The 27,548-nt window shown below is 38.8% G+C and overlaps 1 protein-coding gene and 1 pseudogene across 2 annotated transcripts; both read right to left on the bottom strand.

Annotated features, from left to right (window-relative positions):
* Window positions 1-213: 213 nt before the first annotated feature.
* LOC308422634 (dnaJ homolog subfamily A member 1-like) lies at window positions 214-1,190 on the bottom strand (annotated as a pseudogene). The gene is made up of 2 exons: window positions 607-1,190; window positions 214-428 (listed from the first exon to the last, which is right to left on the bottom strand). The product of its transcript is annotated as a dnaJ homolog subfamily A member 1-like (transcript).
* Window positions 1,191-26,135: 24,945 nt separating this feature from the next.
* HTR1F (5-hydroxytryptamine receptor 1F) lies at window positions 26,136-27,236 on the bottom strand (the record flags this gene model as incomplete). The annotated part of the gene is made up of 1 exon (XM_080918817.1): window positions 26,136-27,236. One exon carries the CDS (start codon window positions 27,234-27,236, stop codon window positions 26,136-26,138), a length of 1,101 nt encoding a protein of 366 aa, XP_080774943.1.
* Between the last annotated feature and the right edge of the window lie 312 nt (window positions 27,237-27,548).

Raw genomic sequence — 27,548 nt, 5'->3', positions numbered from 1 at the left:
GACTGTGGGCCCCAGCACGCTTGGAATAAAAATCTTCTTGCAGTTTGCATCAAGATCGCTTCTCGTGAGTGATTTGGGATGTCACCTCTCCCAGGATGGAGAGTGGGGGTCCTTGCCTTGAGGATCTAACACATACTTGACAATCTGACCTGGATGAGAGGTGATGACTATGGTTCAGTTGTCAAGAGTAGATTTTGGCTTTTGGAAGCCACACTATGTTTCAACCATCTGTATATCCATACATATGAAAAGGTTTCCTTGTCTTGTAAAAATGGCATGGTTCTTCTGATCTAACACAATGATAATATCTCCTGGCTCCAGGCCTGGTTATTGATCTCCATCACCATGTTATGTCATCTTTTGACCATCTTTCATGCCTTATCGATAGGAACTCCTAAAATTTTCTTCTCTCGAACTATCTTTCTTCCATTGAAGCTTATTTTTTTTAAGATTTATTAATTTATTATATATAAGTACACCGTGGAAGAGGGAATCAGATCTCATTACAGATGGTTGTGAGCTGCCATGTAGTTGCTGGGATTTGAACTCAGGATCTCTGAAAGAGCAGTCAGTGTTCTTAACCACTGAGCCATCTCTCCAGCCTACATTGCAGCTTTTACATATGTCTTTAGGAATGATGCGTTAGCCATGACCCTGGCACTCCATGTACAGACTGAATTTGTTGAACCATTCCTGGTCCAATCTGATGAATCCTTATCTGCATGCCTGTCCCCTGGCAGTTGGGACAGCACTATACCGCTCCTTTCTTACCACATTCACATTTGTCACAAATTACATTCTTTTGCAGAGCCAGTTTTCTTGTTGCACCATTATATACATCTTCTAAGGTCACTGAGAGCTGATGCACAACATTTTTACCTCTCCTTTCTCTTTGCATTATTCCTCCTCCTCCAAAGAACATGTCAAAGATATCCATGGACAAGCCAAAACCACCACCTGCTCTGCCTTCTTTAATGGCCTGCTCACCCCCTTTATCATATAATTCCCCATTTCTTGGAATCAGCAAGAACTTCATAAGCCTGAGAGATCTGTTTAAACTTTTCTCCTTCATTTGAATTCTTATCAGGGTGGTACTTCAAGACCAATTTTCTATATGTCGTTTTCAATTCTTCCTGGGTGGCATTGGGTTTGACCCCCAGTACATAATAGTAACTGGTTTCTTTTACCATTTTTTTACAGTCAGTGAGCTGGCCAGCACCAGAGAGCGGAAAGAGGAGCGTAGGTAGCACAGCGCTACTCAGCCAGATGATGCTCCCCCACCACCCACCGAACATTCTGGAAAGTTCCTAAATCTATAGATTATTAACTATTAACCCTTATAACTCCAACCTAAATGTCTTCCTTCCTTCTTTTCTTCCTCCTCTTCCTCCCTCTCTTCTTTCACTTCTCCATCCTCTTCCTTTTTCTCCCCTTTCTCTTCCTCCAGCTTCCCTTATACTTTTCTCCATCATCTTTCTCCTCTTCTGGTAAACATTCAGATGTGGAGCTCAGTTGTGAATGAAGGAAGTGGTCCTTTTATCTCAAATGGCAATTGTCACAACAGCAGTTGGACTGTTGTCCTCTTGTTTAACAGGACCTGTTCTTCATATGAGAGTCATGTGGTAGTCTATCAGTCTACAATTTCAGTCAGAGCTGTCAACAGGGAGTGAAAAATTTATTTCCTCATTACCAGCTGCTTGAATGCCTATCATTATCTAAATTTAGATTTGTGGGTTTGCTTTATCCTTTTATCCTGTAGGTTTTGTGGGATTACTATCTGGATGACTACTCAATGTCTAATTGAAAAAATTGTGTTTTGTTTTAAAATTATGTTCCATGTATTTATTTTTCTCTTTTCTATTTGCATTAACTAGAACTTTTTGCACAGTGGTAAATAGAAGGTCTTCTTTTCTTTAATTTTCTTATCCTAGATGGTTGCCATTCATCCATTCACCCCGAAGTGCTCTGCTAACTGTAGGCTTTTCATAAATCTCTATTGCTGGCTGAAGATTTTCCATTTCCATTTTACCAAAAGCTCTTCGTTTTTGTTTTAAATTGAGAGTGGACGTTTGTTAAGTAGTTTTTCTATATCTATTGAGATAATGCAGCATTTCTTTTTAGTGTATCAAAATGGCTATTGATTAATATCTAACATATTTGAAATAAATACTCATAAAGAAATAAGATACACATTCAGCACAAAATATTTGTTGGATTTTCTTTGCGTTTCTTTGACTCATGAATTATTCAGACACTCACCAATTAGTTTCTAAGTGTTTGGGGATCTCTAAAATCATCTTTGCCATGGATTCTTAATTTTACTGTGTAAGTCACTGTGTATAATATTAATAGATTTGGACCAACTGTGACTCATTTACTGTTTGAAATATGGCTAAGTATTCCATGTGTGCTTAGCAGAGCTATGAACTGTGTTAGTGTTGAAGGTCAAGTTCTGCATCTGTACTTCAAACTGGTTATACCACTCGGACCTGTATCATGTATCAGCAAACGTGAAACAGAGAAACTCTGTGCTGCTGGGGCCGCGGCACCTCTGCAATAATTACACCACTTTTAAGGCAGAAGCATTTGAGATTTTGTTCTCTTAAATTTCCTGTTGAGTTCTGCTTCAGGGGTGTTTCGTGTTTGATGTGTTTGCTCTTGTCATTGTCGTTCAGTGAAAGCCGGTTCACAGCACTGCTGATACCTCCTTTGAGCTCTCCTGTGGCAGCCTGCCAGCCCTCAGAGGTGTCACTTAAGCGGACCTGCTTCTCTCTGCTTCAATAAAATATTTACAAAGACAGGTGGGCAATGGGGAAGGATAGATCTAGCTTTCTGTCTGGAGCTGGCTGATCCCTGCTCTAATTCCTTACTGACTTTCCATCTACCTGTTCATCACTGACAGACAGAGCAGTGTCAGCAATGGCGCTGAGATACATGAATACACTCCGGGGAATCTTCGCGTGGTTCTGTGAATTTGGCCTCATACATTTGGAAGTTTTGTCATTAGATAATTAATCATGTAGAAAAAGTATGTTTACTAACCTGGATATAGTGACCATTGTGAGATGTGATTATTGTAGAAAATCTCTGTGCCTGGGAGTCTAACTGATGTTAGAGCAACCATCTCAACTGTCTTTTGATGCTGAGCGATAACAAAAGTTACCTTGTGATTAGTTACCTCCCTTGTTGTTATGAACAAATGTCTTACAGAAGGCAACTTGAAGCAAAAAAGACTTACTGTATGTTACAAGCTAAGGGCACAGACTGTCCTGGCAGGGAAGGCCTGACAACAGGAGTGTGACTGGTAGGTGGCTAGTCACAGTGAGTTCTTATGCAGAGGTTGGACAGACATTGGGGCCAGGTTATCAAGTTCTGTTCTCAGTGACTCACCTCCTTCAGCAAGGCTCTGCTTTCCAAAGGTTCCCCAAACTTCCAAAACAGTGGCACCAACAGAAAACAATGTGTGCCTATGGGGGATAGTTCACATTCAAACCATAACGCTTTTCTATTTTTGCTATGTATGTATGTATGTATGTATGTATGTATGTATGTATGTATGTATGTATGTATATATATATATATATATATACATATATATATATATATATATATATATATTAAACAAGGTACCACTGTGTAGCTTTTTCTAGACTGGAGCTTGCTGTGTAGATCAGGCTGGTCATAAATCATAGAAATACACCTTTCCTTATCTCCCAACAAAAGGGATTAAAGGTGTGAGCCACGGTACCTGGTCATCCTTTAACAAGTAATCTATTCATATTTTTATATTTACAGCTCTTTTTGCATGGCAACATAGATTTAAGTCTTGATTTTTTAAACTTTTTATTATTATTCTGGGATTTTTAATTTTAAGGCAGGGTTTCTCTGTAGCTCTGGCTATTCTGTAACTCACTCTGTAGCCCAGGCTAGCCTCAAACTCAGGGATCTGCCTGCTTCTGCTCCGGAGTACTGGGATTATAGGTGTGTGTCACCGCCTTCTGGTGGGTCTTGATTTGTTTAATCCAACCTGACAATTCTTTTCCCTTAGGTAACTTGAAAAACAGGTTGAATATGTTTACTAACAAGGCTAAGCACACACACACACACACACACACACACACACACACGAACACGAACACTAATCTTCCCAAATAAGTTATCTTATTAATATTTATTTCTATTTAACCTTCGTGTCTTCTATTTTATTTTCCTTATTTTTCCCCCCTTATTTTGTTTAGGACTTGTATGGTTTCCTTTTAGTTTCCCTCTTTCAAGTATTCCATGTCTGTTTTTATCTTAGTTGTTTCCACTTTGCAACTTTAAGGTTTCCATCAGGCATCTTTACATTGTCATGTCTACTTTCAAATAACATTGTGCTATTTCAAGTACAGCATAAACCCTCATGGTTTTTGCATTATAGCATCTTTTTCTGACCTTTATATTGCTGAGAAAATTTCCTTTTTAATACATTACCGACTTCACACTATGCAGTGACTATTTTTGTTTCAAACCACTTAGCTTAAAAGTTTTAAATGAGAGAAAAAAAAAACACATGTACTCACTAACACACTTGTTATTCCCAGGGGTCTTCAGGTCTTGGTGCAGAGCTTATTTGGACATTTCTGTTCTAACCAAAATGTTTCTTTTAGTAATACTGACAGTGTGGTTATGTTAACATCTTCCAGCTTTCATATGCTTAAAGATGTATTTAACCTTCTTTTAATTAAAAACTTTACTTAGCAAGAATTACTTTTTTGTTTCTTCAAAGCTTTAAAATTATTGCTCTTTTGACTTCTAGCTTATCTTGTTCCTGCCGCTATGAAATTTTCTACCTCTGTAAATATATTTATATATTTATTTGGGGACAAGTCTCTCTGTGAAGCCTGGGTGGCCTGAAGTTTTCCATTGACCAAGCTAGCATTCAGCCTGTTCCAGGCACCTGTAACTATATCCAGCTATTACTGTGTCTTTTTTTTTTTTTTTGTGGACTCCCTTTAAGGCTTCCCTAGCCAGAAGCTCTTTGATTGTGATGGGCTGCAGTGTAGATTTCATTCTGTTTCTTGTATTTGAGTCTGTTGAGCTTCCTAGATTTGGGGCTTTATAGTTTGTATCCAGTCTGGAAAACAAAAACAACGACATTTCTTTAAATAATTTTCTCTCTCCTTCCTCTTCTTTTAGTGATTTAAAAGTATGTGCACACTAATCTGTGTTCTCTGAGCAGCGATTCAGAGATTTATTCATTTAAGAAGTTCTCTGGGGCTGGAGAAGGGCTTAGTGGTTAGGAGCACGCACTGCATCCTTGTCTGGTTGTCTCCCAACTGCCTCTAGACGCTGGGGGATCCCCTGCCCTCTTTTGGCCTCTGTGATACTGCTATTACAACTACAACTACTACTATTACTACTAACACACACACACACATGCACACGCACATGCACACGTGCACACACACCTAGAAAGTTCACTCTTCTCTATGTGTATCTTCTAATTTCTTGTTCAGAATATTCACAATTCTTTCTATAATCTTACTTAACACATTTATTTCTCACACTAGTTTTAAACTCTAAAATCTTCAGGGAGCTCTTTTCAGTGGTCTCATGTCTCTACTGTATGGAGCCCTGTGACATTTTTTAAAAAAGGTTTATTTATTTATCATATATAATACACTGTAGCTGTCTTCAGACACACCAGAAGAGGACATCAGATCCTATTACAGATGGTTGTGAGCCACCATGTGGTTGCTGGGATTAGAACTCAGGACCTCTGGAAGAGCAGTCAGTGCTAGTAACCACTGAGCTGTCTCTCCAGCCCCACAGTTACATTTTGAAGGGTGACCTTTCTTATTAATTGGAACTTGTTTGCTCTTTCCTGTTTTTGGCTGAGTGCATGGTTTTTCCATACGCTGCTACTCTTGCTGCTCCGCCACATGCCTAATCATCTGCATTGCTTCATTTTACTTTGTTGGGTGTTGGATACTTCTACAGTCCTATAAACGTTTCCCGAACATGGATCTGAGTTTTAAGGTTTTTGAAAAAGAGCTTGGTCCTTATGTTCTCAGATTTAAGCTTTCAGAGGACTTCATGGCAGGTAAGTGTTTTGGCGAGTGTTGGCTGAAACAGGAGCCTTGTTTGTAGTACTCAGGGTTTTTATTGTGTTATGGGTTTTCTCACATGGCTTCTGGGGACAACACTATTTTTGAGTTTGTGTGAATGTGGGTGGGGTCACTGTTGGCTCTGTAGTAGAAATCCCAGACAGATAATGTTGGGGGAAGTGGCCAGAATGATACTGAATATTTCAATTAGTAGGGACAGGACACTGTGTTCTTAGGATAGGGCTGTTAAAGACAAACACCAGTCTCAGTGGAAATGCAGTAGCAGCATAAGGCTTCTAATAATTAAATTTATGACATTTTTCTTCTAGGAAGTCACTGATTACCTTTTCCACTTTCAGTGGGGGTATAGTGGATGAAATTAGAGATCTATCTATCTATCTATCTATCTATCTATCTATCTATCTATCTATCTATCTATCTATCTTTCTTTCTATCCATCTCTCATATTCAAGATAAGATTTTTCAAGACAGGGTTTCTTTGTATAACTGCTCTGGTAGTCCTGGAGCTCACTCTATAGACTAGGTTGGCCTTGAACTCACAGAGATCTGCCTACTCTGTGTCCCCCAGCCAGTGCTGACATTAAAAGCCTGTGCCACCATTGCGCAGCTAAGGCTATATATTTTCAATCATATTTTGTGAAGGGACAAGGAGTGGTAGAAGCCCCTCTGGGCTCTTAGGCAACAATGGATGCTGTCCAAGGCTAAAACCGAGGGATTTGCAGTGCACCTGCATGGAGTTGCTGCTGAACTATAGCTCCCTTCCCAGAGCCACCACCACCCTTTCTGATCCTTTCTAGTGTAGGGTATATTTGGTGTGTGTGTGTGTGTGTGTGTGTGTGTGTGTGTGTGTAAGAGAGACAGAGACAGACAGGAAGGGAGAGACACACAGAGAGACAGAGTTTTCTTCATTGTTTGTCTTACCTGCTCTCTGCTCTCCCTAGTTTTTATTTTATAGCTCACTTCCATTTCAATCTTGTCTTGCTTTCTAGATTTTCACTATTAAAAAAATGCCTATAATCTTTGCATTTTAAGTAAAAATCAGACCCTTTATATATACTACTTCAGGGTATTTCTTTTAAGGAATAGCCCCAGGATGTCCCTTGTTCACTGACCCAACACCAAAGTGGACTGTCTATGGTGTTTACCCATAGTTCTGTATCACTTTCTGGGTAAAACTGTGGCCATTGCAACCCCAAATTTATGCCTACCTTCTCTATTCAACCTGGGAGAGAAGGGGAGAATCAGTACTTGCTGGAGGCCACTGAAGGTGTTCTAGTTCTCCATTCATGCTGCAACCAACCTAATCCTGGGAACATTCCCCAGAAGCAGCGTGGTTATTCACACATTTTCCTTTGCCTGACTCATTTCTTTCTGATTCTTTGTGCAATGAAAAGTGTGTATAGAGCTCCTTCGCTGAGTAATAGAGAGCTTGGTGGTTATCTTTAGAAAATCTTGGGGCTGGAGAGATGGCTCAGCTGTTAAGAGCACTGACTGCTCTTCCAGAGGTCCTGAGTTCAAATCCCAGAAACCAAATGGTGGCTCATAACCAGCTGCAATGCGATCTGATGCCCTCTTGTGGTGTGTCTGAAGAGAGTGTGAGAGAATGACAGTGTACTCACATATATAAAATAAAAAGAAAGAAAGAAAGAAAGAAAGAAAGAAAGAAAGAAAGAAAGAAAGAAAGAAAGAAAGACTTGGCTTTGTGTTTGAGTTGTAACTACCTGCTTCTCATTGTATATCTCGGTTTATACTCAAAAGTGTGATTTACAGCCACACCACCGTTCCTTAAATGAGAGTATCTGGCAGGAAGTTTCTCAAAGAGGAATAAAGCAAGCTTGTCATGTCAAGAACTGTGATTGACAATGTTTTTTTTTTTTTTTTTTTTTTTTTTTTTTTTTTTTTTTTTTGCCAATAGGGAGTTCTAGCCTTTTGAAGAAGAGGGGTCAGGAACCCTGCATGAGACTTATCTTTTTGTACTTTTCTGAAGTAAATTTTCTGTGATGTTATCTGGTCAGGGGTTGGAAAGCCAGAGCCTCTCCTGAGGGTCCCTTCCTAGATGCAGTTCAATGACCTTTTATGGTGTTGAGATGATCTTTTATGATTCTCATAGTGGTCAATGATCTATTTCCTTGAATGTGGGATTTTAGTACTAAGAACTAGACTTTGAACGTTTGATTTAGCAATTTTATTATTTTACCAGCAAGGGGCAGCAAATAACAGTGTTTGCTTGAAGAATAAAAGCATTTCTTCAATACTCTGATACCTCTTTCCCTGTTTTCCCTCCCCACCGTCCTCCCTCTGGTCTCCCTCTCCCAGACTTCTTCCTCTGATTTTCCTGCTGTTTTTTGTTTAGCTTTCCTGTTCTTCCTAGAAATGTTAAAGCCAGAACTATTGAGAATGAGAACAATGTTCACATGGGAAAAGAATATATAAAAATATCTTAAAAAAATGAAACAGTAAATGGGGCAAGACCCACTGAAAAGAGCTTTGTGTTGACAAATGATGCTTTTGTTTGTGTGTTCCTTACAATAAAGTGAATTTAAATGAAACAAATTGCTAATCAGAAATGAAAAAGAGAGAAGCATCGAATGAAATTCAATGTACCATGTACTTGAGTTGAACAGTCTTTGTATAACAACATTGCCTAATCCTCTTTCTGACTGCACAGCCGTCTACTAATGCCAACAAACCCTAACGGAAAATACATTCAGCTTGAGTTGTCCTTTTTTGTTTTCGTTTTGTTTTTTTTTTTTTTTTTTTTTTTTTTTTTTTTTTTTGTCTAATTGGCTTTTCAAGTATCTAAAAGTTGTATTCATATGAAAGGGGGAAGGTCATGATGATGACAGGGGCAATTTAGACTCATAAAGAGAAAAGAATAGTTTGGTGGTTAGTTTTTCTCAACGTGAAACAAACTAGGTGCACTTGGAAAGAAGGGACCTCATTTGAGGAATTGGTTCTGTAAGTTTAGCTGTGGGCAAGTGTGTGAGGATATTTTCCTTAATGATTGATGTGGAACAGCTGAGGTCTTTGTGGGCTGACTAGCCCCATGGAAGATGGTTCTGGGTGGTGTAAGAAAGCAAGCTGAGCAGGACAAGGAAAACAAGCCTCTAAAACTTTCCTTGTGGTCTCAGTTCTGGTCCCTGCCCAGACTTCCTCCAGTTAATGACACTTCAGCAAGATCGACTTGAAGTACTGGATAATTTCATTTACTTTCACTGGGAAGTTTTGTCTTCATCCACACTTCTCAAAAGAAAAAAAAAATCTTTTTACTTTTCCACTTCACAATTTTCTTCATACAGTGCTGCGGCCGTGGGACTCCACCCACCACCGGTTCCAAACCGAAACAGGAAGTGGGCGAGGATCCCTGCCGCAACCGCCACCTACCGCGCCCCCCAGGGGCCGCGACCCTGTCCCGCGTGTTACTGGCCCCTCCCCCTCCTCCGGGTCCCGGAAGCCGAGAGATCATGTCGAACAAGGAAAGTGTCCTTTCGGTCGGTCAAGGTGCTACCTGGGGGCCTTGGGGGTCGGGGGAGGGAGGGCGAAGGCAGGCGACCTTCTGCAGTTTTCTATCTGCACTTCAATCTTTTTTTTTTTTTTTTTGTTTTTTCAACGTAGAAAAATTTCGTGTTCAAAATCCTTCTCTTTAACCAATAGCAGAAAGCATCCCGTGGGAACAGAATTTAGGGGCACATCTGGTCACGTTTCTGTGTGTGGCTATAGAGGGGTATTTGAATGAGGGGAGGAGACCTTTTAGGGACCCACACGATCCACTTGGGCAAAGCTCAGGTGCCAAGGCAAAGCAAGTTAGCCTGGCACGGGGTGGGACCTCCGTGCTTTCTGGCCTTGTGCTCTGACGCCTCCTGGAAGCTAAGCAGCATGAGCGGTAATGCGGACAATGCAGAAATCATACAGCACAAAGAACAGGATCCAGGCCAGGTACACAGAACCAGCGACAGACACCAGGGAACTCCGTAGGGTATGGGCCCCGTGTCCCCTCAAGCAACCTAACAACTGTAAGGAGTAGAACGTGCAAACAAATATGCCGTTGGATTGGTAGAGGACGCTGTCAGCTCATGCTCCACCAGCCCAAAGCCCTGGCCCCACCACCGAAAGGGGAAGACTCAGGAACAGCTGATGGCCATGCCCCTGTCACAGAGCAAGAGCGCCACCTTCACGTGCAGCGCGTACAGTGAGAGGGTTAAGCCAGCGAGGCACATTGCAAGCCACGGAGGTCCAGGGCTCCTCCAAGTGGGGCCCACGTCGACGCCCAGAGACTGCAGGTGTTGACTGCCCAGTTGTTGATGCATCTGAATGAGACAAATATTCTTATGCATTTCTTCTGTGTTATTCCCGTATCGTGACTTCTTTTTTTTTTAACTTGAAAAGACAATGTTTGCATCAATGTTCGCATTTATTCTGTGGGAATTCCCCTGGCTGAAAGATGGACCGAGGTGGAGATGAAGAGGAGAATTAGATTGCATAATGAATCTAACTATTATTTAAAAATTACAACCAGGGCTGGAGAGATGGCTTGGAGGTTTGAGCACTGACAGATCTTCCAGAGGTCCTGAGTTCAATTTCCAACAACCACCTCGTGGCTCACAACCATCTGTAATGGGATCTGATGCCCTCTTCTGGTGTGTCTGAAGACAGCAACAATGTCCTTACATAAACTTAAAAAAAATCTTTAAAAAATTCATAACCTAATCACATTTTAACTTCTATCTCCACTACAGTATTAATTTTCTTTTATTTTTAAACTACTAAAAGGAGGGAGGTCTTCATTTCTTATTTATCTAACATGCAATACTTCTGAGTCACATGACATCAATAGCAGAAATAGAAAATTTGCAGTTTTGTGAATATTTCTGTTTCAAGTTCACGAATACACATCTGGATTTTAACAGTGTCTCGTGCCGCAGGACGAGGCTCCTGTGAGCAATGGGCCCCATTCACAGGGTCTCCATAGTATTACCGTAGGCACATTCTTATTCTGAGTGAACAGACGGTGCTTTTCTATGTCCAGACTGCAACTTATCACTGTTACAGTTACCTATAGTCCTCACACTGCATCTTTTGCAGTTTCTAAGCAATAGGCTGCACCACAAAGCCTATGTGTGCAGTAGGATGGGTGCATCACTGAGGCGTGTGTACATGCATTCTGACAGCTTTGCAATGAAATTGTTCATATCTTAGAACATCTCCTGTTAAACAGCGCATGTCTTCATAGGGGGAATTTTTTTCTGAAGCTCATTGTGAGGTTTAGATTCGTCTGTAGAGGGCGGCAAAGGGCAGCTTAATTCTCCACTCAGTGCCTAAACCTTAAGTATTAACGCTCCCAGTATCTTAAATCAACAAGAAACATTTCCTTAACATAAAGGGTTTTTTCTTTCTTTTTCTTCTTTGTGTGGCTGGTTTTTGTTATAGATAAAAATAAGCATGAGACTGACAGGGGAAATGAAGTAGCTAAACTTATTTTTGTAGCTTTTATTTCCCTAACCTTCCAGAGCTTTCTTCCAGAGAAACAGAACTTGCTGCCTCCGAGTACCAGACAATCTGGTTCTCCTTGTCGACTGTCACATTAGTTCAACACTCACAATTATATTCTTCCCCCCAGGGAAAACAATTACTCATCTTTCCAAGTTCCTACTTCTGTTCTCTTCCCCAAATTGTGATAATTTAAACAATAGCTACATTTGCCATGGTTGCTTTATCCTCCCTAAATAGAATAACTGAGTCATAATTACCTAAAGTCAAGCTGCCTGTGAAAAGGTGTAATTTCTGTAGTAGGATGGTTCATTTTGTTTCCTTGGTTTTGATGTCGAGAGTCAGGTTCTGGTTGTGAAACCCAGGTGGCCTTGAACTCACTGCAGCCCAGGTTAACCTTGACCTGCCTCAGGCTCCCAGGGCTAGGATTAAGGCCTGTCTTACCACACTTGGAGACAGGATAATTCTTTATCACCTCATAAAAAGGTAAAAAGTGTAACGATTTTAGAATACTCAGATTTGTGCCACCTTAGATTATGTCCTTCCTTTCAGAAAGAAACCTCTACCTGTAAACTCTAGTTTCACTCTGACTCAACCATGTCACTTACTCCATATTTACTTTAATGTCTATATGAATGTTTTTCCTTACACAGATTTCTTTTTCTTTCTTTTAAAAAATATTTATTCATTTTATGTGAGTACACTGTCACTATCTTCAGACACACCAAAAGAGGGTGTGGATCCCATTGCAGATGGTTGTGAGTCACCATGTGGTTACTGGGAATTGAACTCAGGACCACTAGAAGAGCAGTCAGTGCTGAGTTCAATTGAACCATCTCTTCAGTCCCCAGATTTCTTTTAAAAATTAAATTATGTAACACAAGAACACGTGAAATGGACTTCTTCTCCATTGTTGACATTGTAGCATTTATTCAAATTAAGTCATTTAGCATTTCCTTTTGACTAATTTTCTTCTTAGGTAGTACACAGTCTCACATATGCATGCAATGCATTCTGATTGCTTTTTCTTACAGTTCTTTTGAATCCCTCCACCCCATATCACTTCTGCTTGTCCCTACTTGTCCTTTTCCCAGAGTCATGGCTTCTGATTTTGTTGTGTGGCCCATTTAATTAAATCATCTTACCTGCTAACCTCTGGATTGGGGCTATCTGTTGGATTCCGGTGGGGTCACCAATAGGTAATGACTCCTCCTTTTCTCGAATCCATCCACAGGAAATAGTTGAGCAGTGAGGAAGAGAGACCCCTAAGTCTGTGCTTAGTCTCTGCCTGACTGTTGATGGCCCATTTCTGTGTAGATCTAGTGTAGTCAGATGGTGTTATTTTTTTTTAAAGCAAATTTTATTTAAGCAAAGATTGTGCATTAGATGATTAATCTTGGTTGTCAGCTTTACAATATCTGGGTTCAACTAGAACCTAAGCAGCTGGGCATACCTATGCAGGTTTTTTTTTTTCCCCCCCTGGATTGTATCATTTGTATGGGAAGACCTACTCTAAGTCCTGGCCACACTTTTTGGTGGCAGACTACATAAAAGGACTTGGAGAAAGGAAGCAGTTGCTTTTTGCCAGCTTGCTCCCACTCTCACTGGTAAGTTCATCTACTCTGCTGTGGAGGAGTTCCTTCTCTGGTATTATAGCCTACTTTTTTGGTATTCTCACATTCACTGAAGACCAAGTGAGACATCTATCCTCATGGAATGATTAGTTATTGGATTCTTTGACTTTGTATCAGGAGACAACCATTATTGGACTACATGAACCACAGCATATAAGCTGCCCCAGTAAATCTACTTTTAATATGCTTAGATTCATGTCATTAGTTCTGTTCCTCTAGAGAACCCAGGCTAACACGGTGCAGTAATACCATATTTCCCAATACTGAAACAAACTGATAATTATAAAAGCTTACAAAGAGAGAAAGGAGGAAACACATCTGCAAAACAAAGCTCACAAAATAGTACCATCAATGAGAAAAAAAAAGAAATTAAATAAGCAGCTAATTGTATCTGCATACCGTATTATACTTACTTCCCTGCCTCCACCTGCACGTTTTTCTTTTTCCTTTCTTCTCTTTCTTTGTTTATTTTTTCTTTTTATGTAGAAGATACTCAGTCTTGTCATCTGGTTTAGAGTCTTATACATTGTAAAGAGTCCAGAGTGAAACAGCACAAGACTTACAGAAGGACAAACACAACTGCACCTTTGATGTCCTCTGAAGAATCAAGCAGATGGACAGGCTTTGGTGGAACCACGCAATGCTGCATTGGTGATCAATCTAATCTTAGCTCTTCTCAGAACTCAAGGGCACAGTCTCCAGCTAATCTAACATTCCACCACGGCAGAACTTCGGCATCCGAAGATCAGCCAGCTTTAAATAAGATAGGAAGGGAATCAATGAAAACTTAGCTTTACCATACTGGAAACCACTACCTGGTGATAAATACTGCCCAGGAAAAGTAAATGATGCTATTTGTATAGCTACAGTCAGGGGAAGAAGCAGCAGCGAAAGAAAGAGGGAAAAGAAAGAAAAGAATGTAGGATGGAATAAAGAAAAGAATGGAAGAGAAAAGGAAATGAGAAGAGAAAGAAGAAAACACAGTAGGGCAAAAGAATTTGCAAAGTAAGTTTTATTCAATGTTTAGAAAGAGAGTCCTTGTGAACTCTGTTATGAAATAATATAAAAAATTAAATTAAAAAAAACCCTAAAAATCAAGATGGTTAAAGTGCATTAAAATTGACATGTTAAAGAAATCAGAAAACAATTGGAAAACACGGAGCTGTAGAAGTGGTGAGTAAACCAAGAAACGGAATACATTATAATAAAGTGGCCTTGGCTGGAGATGAGCCTCGTGAATGCAGAGGAAGAAGAAGCTTCAGTGATGTTATTTCTGCTCCTGGCGTGGGGTAAAAGAAGCACTAGCCAGATCCCAGTGCTCAAAGAGCCTCTGATTCTGAATCAAAGCTTTGTCTTTGTTTTCTTACCGGTTTTGAGATAGGGTCTCACTAGCTCTGGCTGGCCTGAAACTCACCATGAAGACCAGGTTGGCTTCCAACTTGCAGAGCTCATCCTCTTCCTCTCAAGTGCGTGACGAGAGGCATGCACCATCTGGCTTGGCCTAAGCAAAAGTATTTCTTAAAAGTGTTTCTGTATAACTTCTTAGAACATATGAAACACACCAAAAACGGATCCAAACACTCTAGGGGCTGAAGACTGAAGCCAGGCTTTCCTACATGCTATCTGAGCACTCTTAACAACTGAGCTACATCCTCAACCAAGAGTGATCAAAAAAATCTCACATTTAAGATCCAGTATATTTAAATTGCAAATAATTAAAAAATACATACCTGAAGGTTAGATGGTATTTTTTGTTTTTGTTTTGTATTGAGACCGTTTTTCTCTGTGTAACTTAGGCTCTCCCGAATCTTAAATTCCATTTTTTGCTTTGCTAGTAAGAAATATTTTTTTCCCTCTCCCCCCAACAGTTGGCAAAGCACAAGAAACATCCATCCTTTATATCCTATTCCTCAATAAAATTCCTTGGGAGTGGGTTCAATTGGAAAGATTCTACTTTGATTGACATTTGTGCTGGATACTTTTATTTCAACTTAATATAAGCTAAAAAGTCACCAAAAGGAGGGAACCTCTATTAAGGAGGAAAAAAAAAAAAAAAAAAAAAAAGCCTCCATAAGATCTCGCTGTAAGCTGGGATGAAGGGCTTTTTCTTAATTAGTGATTGATTAGGGAACGCCAGCTCATGGTGGATGGAGCCCACCTGCTAAGAAAGCAAGTCCAGCAAGCCCTGGGAAGAAAAATCAGTAAACAGCACACCTTCATGTCCTCAGCATCAGTTCTTGCTCAGTGTGAGTGCCTGTCCTGACTTCTTTTGATGATAAACGGTGGTAAGGAAACGTAGGACAAACAAACCCTTTCCTCCTCAAGCCGTTTTAGTCATGGTGTTTCTTGACAACAATAGTAACCTTAACTGGCTTTGCAGATGCCCCTGTCGCTTTTCGCCATTTGCTGTAGACACGGTCAACCCCAGGTGTTCTTCGACATCATGGCGATGGCGAGCCCTTCCGCCGCGTCTCCTTCAAGCGGTCTGCAGACAAAGTTCCAAAGACAGCAGCAAACTTTCGTGCTCTGAGCACTGGGGAGAAAGGATGAGGCTAAAAGGATTCCTCCTTTCACAGAATCATTTCAGGATTCATGTGCCAGGGTGGTGACATCACACGCCATAAAGGCACTGGCGGCAGGTCCATCTACTGAGAGAAACCTGAGGATGAGAACTTCATCCTGAAGCACACAGGTCCTGTCATCTTGTCCACGGCAAATGCTGGACCAAACACAAATGGTTCCCAGATTTTATCTGCACTGCCAAGACTGAGTGGCTCCATGACTGCCTGTGGTCTTTGGGAAGGCGAAAGAAGGCAGGAACATTGTGGAAGCCATGGAGCATTTTGGGTCCAGGAATAGCAAGACCAGCGAGAAGATCACCATTTCTGACTGTGGACATTTTACCTATCAAACTATTCCTTTTGTAGCTCAGGAGAACACTCCCACCCCATCTGCTAGCAATATCCTGTAATCTCTGCTCTCACTGAGTTCTTTGGGTTCCATATTTTCCTCGTTCCTCTTCAAGTCTAGCTGGATTGGAAAGTTAAGTATATGATAACTAATAAAAATTAAATAAGAAAAAAAATAGTAACCTTAACTAAAATAACACGTGGGAGGTTTTTTTTTTTTTTTTTTTTTTTCCTATCAAAACATGGTAAGGTCACTTGTACGGATGTCTTAGGGTTTTACAGCTGTGAACAAACACCATGACCAAGGCAAGTCTTATAAAGGACAACATTTAAAGCTTTTCAGTTTATAGTAATGTTTACTGTGTGCGTTGGCATATGTGGTTTGCGTGTGTGTGTGTGTGTGTGTGTGTGTGTGCGTGTGTATGTACATCTGCGAGTGCGTGCAGCATTGGACATCATATCCCTATGCCTTCTGAGCCATCTTGCTGGCATACACTTCTTTTTAAACATATATCTACTTATGTGTATGTGTGTGTATGTACAGGGTCACATGTATCTGTGTACTTCAACATGTATGTGCATATGTATATGCCAGAGGTCAGTTCCTTAGGATCTGTTCACCTTGATTTTCGAGACAGAATCTCTCACCAGAACCTGGGGTTCATAGGCTGCTCTAGACTACCTTTCCTTTTCTAGAAAGCCCCAGAGATCCCTCCTTTCCACTTCCTCAGCACGAGGATTACAAATGGGTGTTACCATGCCCGACTGTTTGCATGAGTACTGAGTTTCGAACTCAGGTCCTGAGGCCTTTGCAGCAAGCACATTGCTGGCTCAGTGATCTCATAGTGACCTGCTTTAGATTTCATAGTAGAACGCTATAGGATATTTTGAAATTATTAAATGAAACCCAGCATAAACATTTTTAAAAAATATTATTTATTTCACATTTTTTTTTGTTGTTTAGGCTAAGCAGCAACAAACTGAACACATATCTGTTTATCATTGTTTTTAATGGCAGCAGCAAATCAAGCATACTTTTGTATCTGAAATGCTGTTACAAATTAATGTTTAAACATTTTATATAATGTTATCAATTGATATTAAAATTATTATAATAATGTAACATTTTCATGTCTTAAAATATTAAAGTAACCATTGCATATTTTTGAGGTAAATTTAAAAAAAATGTAACCTTTATTCCTCGCTAATGCTGGCACCATTAGGACCACATGGCACGTGCAGACCCGACTCCTATTTTGCCCTCTTTCCACGCGGTCCCTTGGGTGGGTAGTTACCACGCCTGACACACACACATCTCGTTCTGCAGGCCCCGAGAGTTTCCACTCCACGCTGACAGAGCTGATCTGCAAACTCCAGCTGCCTCTCAGCCATTGCTTTCACACACTGTCCTGTACAGCCTGGTAAAATCATGACTCAACAATCAGCAATTTATCAATCAGATTTCTATGTTCAATTCTCAATCCATAATGCATGCAAACAATAAATTCACTGCAATTAATAGAGATATAAACTGCCCATCTCGACGAGATAAAATTGATCTAATTGACCTGGATCTGAACCATCCTCCTCCGCTGTCTCCATTTTGATTCCCCACTTCTTCCTCCTCTCTCCGGCCTTACAAAAACTTTATCCCCACCCTACTCTCTACTGTCCAATCATGTGTCTCCTTGACATCAACCTACAGCATATTACTTTTGTCAGTGGGAAGATTTTGATAAAGAAAATGAACTTAAATTTTAACATAAACTTAATGGCACACTTAGATCTGTATTTCAGAAATAACTCAATAGAAAATACAGATGAGACGAGTGAATTATCCAACCTGAGCCTTTAGATGTTCTGCATACAACATACTAATGAAGCTAGGGAGATATTATTCCCATGTTTGCATTCATTTATGACCGTGGGTTCTTAAAATACAATTATGATAAATAGAGTAGATATGCTTTAAACCTTTAAACTTATAAAGAAGATAAAAAGGAAACAAGTTTAATACAAAAAAGGTACAGTTGAGTTCATTTTCATATTTCTAAAAATAAGTAAAACTAGAAATATAGTAGATTATTAACTTGAACTTAATCTTTTCCTTTTTTTAGGGGCACACAATTAAAACTTGAGTTGAGGGCTAATGGACAGCCAAGACATTTGTGGAACAGTAAGAAAGCGGTTTGGTAACCGTTGTTGAAACATATTTTTCCAAAGATTGGACAGATGCTTCTGGAGGAGAAGGGCAGTGTTTTTTATAGTTGCTATTTGTATGTTTGGGCAGCTCTTCATCACATGAACAATAATCATGTAGGAAGAGGACATGGCTGTGGGCCTCATGTATTTTCTGTTAAGATGGTTGATAAATAAGACTGATAATAATAATAATAATAATAATAATAATAATAATAATAATAATAAGCTCTTCCTCCTCAAGCTGTAAAACCAGTGATGACACGTCTAGAAGTCTCCACAATAGAACTGCTCCCTTTGGAACTGAAGAACTCATGCTATCTTCTCCTTTCCTGCAGAGATACCATTACCTTATCATCTGAATGTAAATCAAGGAAGAGAAGGAGCCAGGGCACAGTAAGGAAGCAAGAGTAGTTTTGTGTTAGCTGGGCTGGATGTCAATAACTTAATTTTGAGATAACCAAGTGTATTTAGTTTTTCTTTTTACATCCATTTAAAAATAGGTATAAAAATTACCTTTAGGAATAGGCATTTTCATTTACAGATTGCTGCACAAATTATTAATAATGAATCATAGTGATGAATAATAAATAACATTGACATTCATCATCATGTAGGAACATTTCTGGAAAATTACTGTCCTTTGAATTTCATGTATTTCCTTGTCAGTGAGCTATCCCCTAATAACTGAAAAATAAAGACTCCTTTTCTAATGTTAGTCAACTTTTAGCTTCCTCTTTGTAATAACATATGTCCATTTCTTTATTAGACACAGATGTAAAGTGAAACCAGCAATGTAAGTCAGTTCCTAGAACACCTCACAGTGTGCCAGGCTTACTTAAAAGGGAGGTTGGCATTGAAGTGGATATAAGCAACCCCTACAATCCCAGCACACAGGAAGTCCAGGCAGGAGGATTGCCAACTTGACCTTGACTGGATTTTTATAGTGAGATCATGTTTCAAACAAAACCACAGGTTAATTGTGATGGCTCCAGTGTGGTGATACACACTGGTTTTCTGAGCCCTGAGAAGGTAGAGGCAGGCAGATCCCTGTGTGTCTGAGGCCAACTTGGCCTACCCAGTAAATTCAAGAACATTCAGGGCTACATAGAGAGTTTGTCTCAAAGAGGAAACAGGCAGCTGGGAGGTGGTTGTGCATGCCTTTAATCCCAGCACTCAGGCGGCAGAGGCAGGAGGATGATTGTGAGTTCGAGGCTTAAGTGAGCAAACAAATGGAGCTCACATTTCCCCCAAACTTACAAAGAAATGAAAACAAGACTCTTAAGTAACTTGACATCACCGTTTTAGTTATTATGAAAACCAAATGTTTAAAAAGAAAATTGGAGTATTCAAAGCGAATAAGGAATGAATGAAAATAATGTTTCATGTCACTGACTCTAAGTTCTGTAGGAAGTAGGTTTTGAATGGTGGAATTTGATCTGTGCTTTGAAGGGCACATTGCTTAATGTTTAAGTGGAAGGTATTGTAGGAGGAGAACAAAGGCTGAAATGCAATGTTCGCAATGTGGCACAGCAGAGAAGAACCAGAGCAGAGCAGACAGCATCCATTAGAACTATGGTAGGATAGTAAGAGATGAGATTTTCTAAGTGTTCTCGTCTTATTAATACCAAGATTAAAAGCCACAGCAGAGTATATATGTACTTGAAGGAGCGATGGAGAAATAATACTACTTTCTCAAAAAATTAATATATTTATATAATTTACTAGTATTTGAACCTCTGTAAAGCTAGAATCTAGTCTTCTCATTTTTGCTTTAATTATCAGAATTCTCGTTTCAAATGAAAATTTCTTTTAACCATTTAATGGATAAAACTAAAACCATAATCCTGGAACATAGGGAAACTCATCTCTGATAGTGAGAAACTCATAGACAGTGAGAATTAATGCTGGGGAACATGTGGTTATGGTTTTGGAAGATAAATAAGTTAGATGATGCCAAGGCTGTAGCAGTGTGGGTGGTAGAATGTTTTGAGGAGAAAGGCTGGTGAGAACCCACAGGGATGGCCTTCCTGTGGCTCAGGAAGACTGCTCAGCCTTTGTGCTTTGCTAGGCGTGAAGCTTCCAGGAAACTAGCCCAGTGCTGCCGACTTGCTTCTTTCCAGGATCCCAGGCGCCCACTGAGAGTCTGCATCTTGAAAGTTCTCACTCATTGCAGACTTACCTGCTAAGGAGCAAGAACCATGACTTACAGCTTTGTGGCCCTTTAGTCTCTGAGCGAGTTTGTCTTCTCTCACTATCGCCTTGTTCTTTCAACCCAGCTCCAAGGGAAGGAGGCCTGCCTAGTATTAGGTTAATGGTTATCAGAAGAATTGGGACTCCAATTTAGCCTTTTTAATTGTAGAGCATTCTATATACAAAAAGCTGTTTCCCATGTCATAAAGAATTTATGCTATGTTCTAGAGAATTTAGACAACATCCTCACTGAGAATAGAGTATATTTTATTTTATTTACTCTTAACTAAACGTATTATTATTTTCAATGTTTATGGCTTTGATCTCAACTTCTGTAGTTTTGCATTTGTGATAGTGGTAAGGTCCTTTTCTGGGCTCTGAGTCAGTCTTTTACTAAAATTGTGGACTAATTTCTTCTTCTGTTCATATAGCCACAGTCCCACACTTAACTAGCTGGGGTCTTTTAAAGCTCTGCTGTCAGAACTGACAGACACTACCTTTACTGCAGTAATCTAAGTCACGATGTACGGGATTAGGCCTGAGTTCACACACTGACATGCCTGTCTTTGTAACAATCACCAAAAGTGATTTTTATTCACACAGGTTTTAAAAATCTGAAAGCATCATTTGCTTGAAATAAATTCTCTTGCTATTTCATCTTCGAACTCAACAGCATACTTAGTTGAGATGATTTGTTTCCCCAGCTCACATATTCTGAGCATCACCCTTCTTTGCAAAAAAATTAATTGACACATATTTGCACCTTCCTGTCCTCTCTACTAGGGTTAGAGTTGACTCTTAGCCAAGCTCAACAGTCACCACTATAATAGGTATCTGTATGTAGTTATTATATAACAATGTAATAGTTATTCTATCGGTATGTAGAGGGGAGGAAGGTATGATGTGTGCACACAGAGAGAAGGGAATGAGTGCAGTTTTATTTTATTAATTACATTAAGGTGGGAGAGCTCAAGGTTGCAGCTTCAGCCACAGAGCTTAATGACATAATAATGATGCACCACATCAACTGTGAGTTTGATTTTTGGCATACATATTGAATGTGTGTGTGTGTTTTAGGAATATTAATCCAACATGAAGATACTGAGGATGAATAACCCAGAAGGATGATATTAATGTTCTTGCAGAACTGGGACTGTCCATAGGAAAAACTAGAACTTAACATTAAACAGAAACTTTAATGGAAAACCACTTGATCATGATGTGTTATTCCTCTTGATAAAAATAACAATATATTTTTCTTTTCTCCAGTTTATGTATATGAGTGCTCTGTTTTCAGACACACCAGAAGAGGGCATCAGATCTCATTACAGATGTTTGTGAACCACATGCGGTTGCTGGGAATTGAACTCAGGACCTCTGGAAGAACAGTCAGTGCTCTTAGCTGCTGAACATCTCTCTGGCTCCTATATATTTTTCTTAAAGAGGAATTTGTATGATTTTTTATCCTGGTCAAAGGTTCTGCTGTTATTATTACTATTTTAATGCCATACTTTCTAGGTGGATCTTTAGATATCTCTATGCTTTGGAGAAGGTCTTCCATATCAATAATCAAACATTATCATAATGTTAACTGATGTTTCTCCAGGTAATAAGTTCCTTATTTTAAATAATTGAAGAAAGTCAGTTGATTCAAAGGACCAAGGCAAGTCATTATAAAATATTTGCTTTATTCATGACAAAATATTAATTTGGTTTTAGAGATACTTTATGTCAAGTTAAAGGTCTGAGTATAATGAATTCTGTTATTAGGAATATGTGAGAACCACATATCTGGAGCAAGTTACTTTAATTGTACTGAATTTTAAAATAAACAGAATTACTTTTGAAGGACTTTGGGAATTATTAAGAAAAAAAAATCTTTCATGTTTCTACTGCACAGTTTAAGAAACCTGATTCTCTGACCTAGAAATCAGAAATAGTCTATAAATTGATGAGAGAACAGTTTTATTCTTGAAGCAGAGACAAGCCCATCAGTGACGATTTTATGACACTGTCTGCCTTCATAATATTTGGAGAAGCAAGTACATTTCACAGCCATTGGATTTAAATTTCTTTCCTACTTATTTGTATTAGAAAATCTATGTAAAAGGCACAAGATTAAAATGGAAAGTGTGACTATGGGGTTTAGGCTATGGCAAGGAGATGAACTTGTTGCTGGCAGTAATGTAGCAAGGAAGATGCATACCCTAGTTATAACGGTCAGGGGCAGATAGCCAGGGAATCAAGCTCATCAGTGAAGCAAAAATAAGAATGGTTTTCTAAATTTGTAAGGCTGTTTGTTCTTAAAGATGGGCTCACCACTTTCCACTAACTAAGTATTAGTGATAGGTCTTGTAAACTACAATAAACCAAACCAAACCAAACCAAACCAAACCAAACCAAACCAAACCAAACCAAACCAAACCAAACCAAACCAAACCAAACCACATCGACCAGACGGTTCATATTCTTAAACTAAACTCAAAATAGAGCGCATGTTTTACAAGCATGTGACATTTAAACACAGTCTGTATACTGATGTGTACTGACATGTTGGAGTAATGTAAATACCAAATCATTTAATATTCTTATTTCTTTGATGTCGTGTTTTGGCTTTTAATAAATCTTTCACTTGAAGAGATTTAGAAGATCACTTAATAAAATAAAGCCTTTGATAGATTTTTATGGTGCCACTATATTAAGATTCTAGTAGGAAATAAACTTTTATCTTATATTTAATAACCTTTGATGCTATTTATGTTTTCATCCTCTGTCTTATTTCTTTAAAAAAAAGAGCTATTATATTGCATTATTTTTTCCTTTTTGTCAGCGTTTAGCTACTTAGGACATTTTCATTCACAGGGTAAAGTGTTTATTTTCTGAGAAGTCCAGCTTGTTAGCTGGACTTTTCAACTGCACATATTTCAAAGAAAGTGCAAATTGGAGATTTCAAAGCCCCCACATTACCAACATTTAGAGATATTGAAGAGAAATCACCGATTCTTATCCATTAGTGCATATTTACTCATTAGCCTGCAACCTCAGCTTACGGAGTAAATGCAGATGAACGGACTCTGCTGTGTGTTGCAGCCTCTTTGAATCAAATGATGAATTGGATTTTCTCCTGACCTTTCAAGGGAGATTAGTGCAATTCCTTTGTTACTTATGATGTTATTATTATTATTTTTTCTATCTGAGACTTGCTCCAACTGAGATCTAAGGGGAGTATTTGTACTTGGCTTTGTTTTGTTCGAGATGGTTAGTGGTCTGTGTCTCTCAAGAGTTTTCACAGCCATGCAGCGGTGGCAGAGGCAGGCAATGGTTGAGTAAATCACAGAATCAAATGTTGGCTAGTAAGAAGGTACAAGAGAAGAAAGAGAATGTGAGGGAAGACACAAGGCCAGAGAGCAGAGGCAGAGTGCTGTGGGGACGAAGCACATGGCTGGGGACCTCATCAACTGTTAGATGAGTTCTGGCCTCATGTCTGTAAGTTGAGCACTCATCTAACAGTTCTGCTTAGTCCAGAAGTGGTCAGTATTGCCTTGTGGGCTTGAGCACATCTGGGCTTTTCTGAAAAAGTCATCCTTTACTAAGAGATCGTGTAGTTAATCTCCTTGTTTCAGACACAGATTGTAGGAGCTCAGCCTGTCCTACCGTCTTATTGACACACAGGCTGAAATGTGTGGGTCCGCCTTTACATCACCTCCACGCCTTTTCCCCTTTATTTCCACTGTCAGAATCAAGCTTAACACTTCATCACCTCAACTATTGGCTTGGTTTCTAGCAAGAAGACAGTATCTTCAGCACCCCCTCTGCTTCTCAGAGCTACTGAGAAAAGCTTTTTCCTCCCTACCCCCACTATTTCAGATTTGCCCTAAGCTTGTACTATTTTTTGGAAATCATTATTGATAACTCGAGGGTAGTAACAAGATTGCCAGTATAATTCTTTTCTCAACATTAAAGCCCGTCACAATGTTCAAGTTTACCTTGGCATATCTTACAATCATTGCATGATGAAGCCTGAATGCTTTAAGTCGTCTTGCTTTATTTGACACACATTTTAGATATATTGTTCATCGGAAAGGTCTCAACGTTCTTTAACTAGATGTGATCAGTTTGTCTCCATACTGTCACAACCATGTAAATAACTCACTTGCTAGATCCTTGTTTATTTTCTTCTAGGATAATTTTAATTCTGTATTTTTCTTTTAGATTATCAATATATTGATGGAAGAATTTATGTTTTATTATTTCCTGTATTTTCTATCTAGAACATGTCTCATTGTCTTATAAAAAAACCACATCTCTAGATATCTGTGAAACTAAAGGAAACGTCTTGCAGATATATAAAAAGTGATGTAATGAGGTCCTTCCACACAGAAAAAATATTTTATAATGCACACAATGTTGCAACTTAAAGAGGTGTGTGGGTTTTCAAACATGTTATTTTCCAAATCGTCTTGATTTATGAAAGTTGTCCTAATTATAATAGGAAAGCATATTTTTTTTTGTAAAATCAAGGTAAAGTTTTAATTTTTTATTATATTCTCTATAATAAAAAGAAATGATGTTCAGATCTTAAGATCTGTAGATGAATTAGAAAAACTAGACTTAATAACATTGGTGGAGAGGAAATAAATTTTATACTAGAAGTAAGTTAGTTATGGTGAGTTAGTTAATGTACTTAGTGTTTAAAGTTTGATTACTAAACAAGGGGCAATGTATATAACAATTATATAATAATTGCCAAATAACCCTTCCCTCAAACCTTGGGGCTTTGATTTAAAATACTGATGTGTGATTAAGATAATATTATTCCAGAACTTACAATTAAACAAAGATTGAAAATCCTGTTTTACATGTACTTTATGCTCATTGTAACTAGTAAGATCTTAATGCACACCATCAAACCTTAAAAAAAAAGCCAAGCAATGACAAAAATGTATTTGTATACTTTTATGCAAAAATGCTTAAAATTTGTACATTTATCTTTGTTTTTTTAAAATAAAATTTTTCAATTAAAAAATAAAGAAAATGTGCAGAAAGTTCAGGATATTGTAACATTTTCCCATATTTTATTTTTACTGTCCAAATATGAGGGATTCAGCTAAGGCTAAATAAGAGCTGCTGTAGCTGTATCTTCACTTGGTAGAGGATAAGACAGAAATGGGCCATAGTAGTATTGTAGTAAATATTTCTTCTATAAATTAATGGTTAAGCAATGATGTGATATAGAAATTACCAATGGAAAGATGCTAATTAAAGCTTTCTCTAGTTGTAGATATAGAACCAGAAAGCATTGTGATTGACAGCATGTATATATATATATGTATTTCTAGTTAGCTTCTTATATTGCATAGACAAAATATTATGAGCTGGGCTGCATAAATTATTTCCGAATCTTAAGAATATTAAAATGATGGCCAAACTAATGCATCTTATTTTCTTGGTGCTATTAAAAATAAATTTATCCTTTTATAATTTTAGCAGTCTTAATATATTTTCTCTAAAAATTTAAATCTTTTATTACTTTACATTCGTTTAGTTACCCCCCCCCTGCAACAAATAAAGCCTCCACCCTTTAAAAATAGGCTTCTTTTATCCTAATATCGGCATCGGACAAGTTTTTGGAAGGCTTTCTTGAAGTCTTCATTAAAGATGGTATAAATTAGTGGATTTATAAGGGAATTCAGGTAACCAAGCCATGCCAAAAAATTTGACATTTCTTCAGAAATTTTACATTTTTCACAGACATTAACAACCAATTCTTTTACAAAAAAGGGGAGCCAACATATTACAAATGCACCCAAGATCAATCCCAGGGTAGTGGCTGCTTTGCGTTCTCTAGTGCCCGAGATTTTCTGTCTTCTCCAAGATTTCTCATGCTTCAGCTCCGATCTGGGACTTTTCACTGTGCTATGAATTCTATCAAAGTCTGTTGATGGGTCAGATAAGGATTTTTCTAGCATGTAGGATGTGGAGACCAGTTTAATGCTCTTCTCACTGCTCTCCAAAAGGACTTGGCCATTCAGCTCCTCCTTCATCATCCGACTTGCTTGTCTCTTGTGGTACAGTGTTCTTGCCGCTCTGTATATTTTGTAGTAGAGGATCAGTATCAATACAAGTGGGATGTAGAAAGCTCCAAACGTGGAGTAAATTGTGGAAACAATGTGGTCATGTTTGATGATACACTCATCATCACGGCTGGTGCCTTGATGCCTCCAGAAGAGAGGAGGCATAGAGATGAACACAGATATAACCCACACTATTGTAATCATGATGCCAGCATGTCTGGGAGTCCTCTTCCTGGCATACTCGACGGCATCTGTGATTGCTCGGTACCTATCCAAGGCTATAGCTGACAGATGCAAGATGGAACACGTACAGCAGATGATGTCAACACTCAGCCAAATGTCACAGAGTACCTGTCCCATGATCCAGCTCTCCCTCACAATGTACACAATGCTGAAGGGCATCACCAGGACAGCTACAAGAAAATCCGTAACTGCCAAGGAACAAATTAAATAGTTGGCTGGGTGGTGAAGCTTCCGAGTCACGATGATGGCAGCGATCACGAGGGAGTTGATAGTGGTTGTCATCAATGCCAGCCCAGACAGAGTGAGGGATACCAGAATTTTGGATGGCATCCGGTTTAACAATTCCTCGGAGGTCAAGTTTTGGTCTGAAGAGTTTAAAAAATCCATTTTTTTTAAATTTAGGAGGTTAATATAGTTGAAGAAATGAATACCTGTAACAAAGGAGAGGGAAGCAGTTCAGAGAAGGTTGCAAGGACTGTTCTCTTCTTTTTAGAACACTTTTGAAAATAGGCGCATGTTTTTCTAGAGTGTTCTATGGACTAAACAGTGGAATTCATATTTTTTCTAGCTTAAGAAAGCCAATGGGAATAGTAACAAATAGTAATTTTCAAAACATTTATTAAAATTTTCTCAGTAGGGCAATTTCTATGAGTAAACTAATTAATCAATCCCCCATGACTATGAAATTGTTTTAAGTAG

Source organism: Micromys minutus, assembly GCF_963924665.1.
Source record: "Micromys minutus genome assembly, chromosome: 7".
Classification (NCBI taxonomy): Eukaryota; Metazoa; Chordata; class Mammalia; order Rodentia; family Muridae; genus Micromys; species Micromys minutus.
Note: the sequence above shows the minus strand (reverse complement) of the source record. Positions and strands in the feature narration are given on the sequence as shown.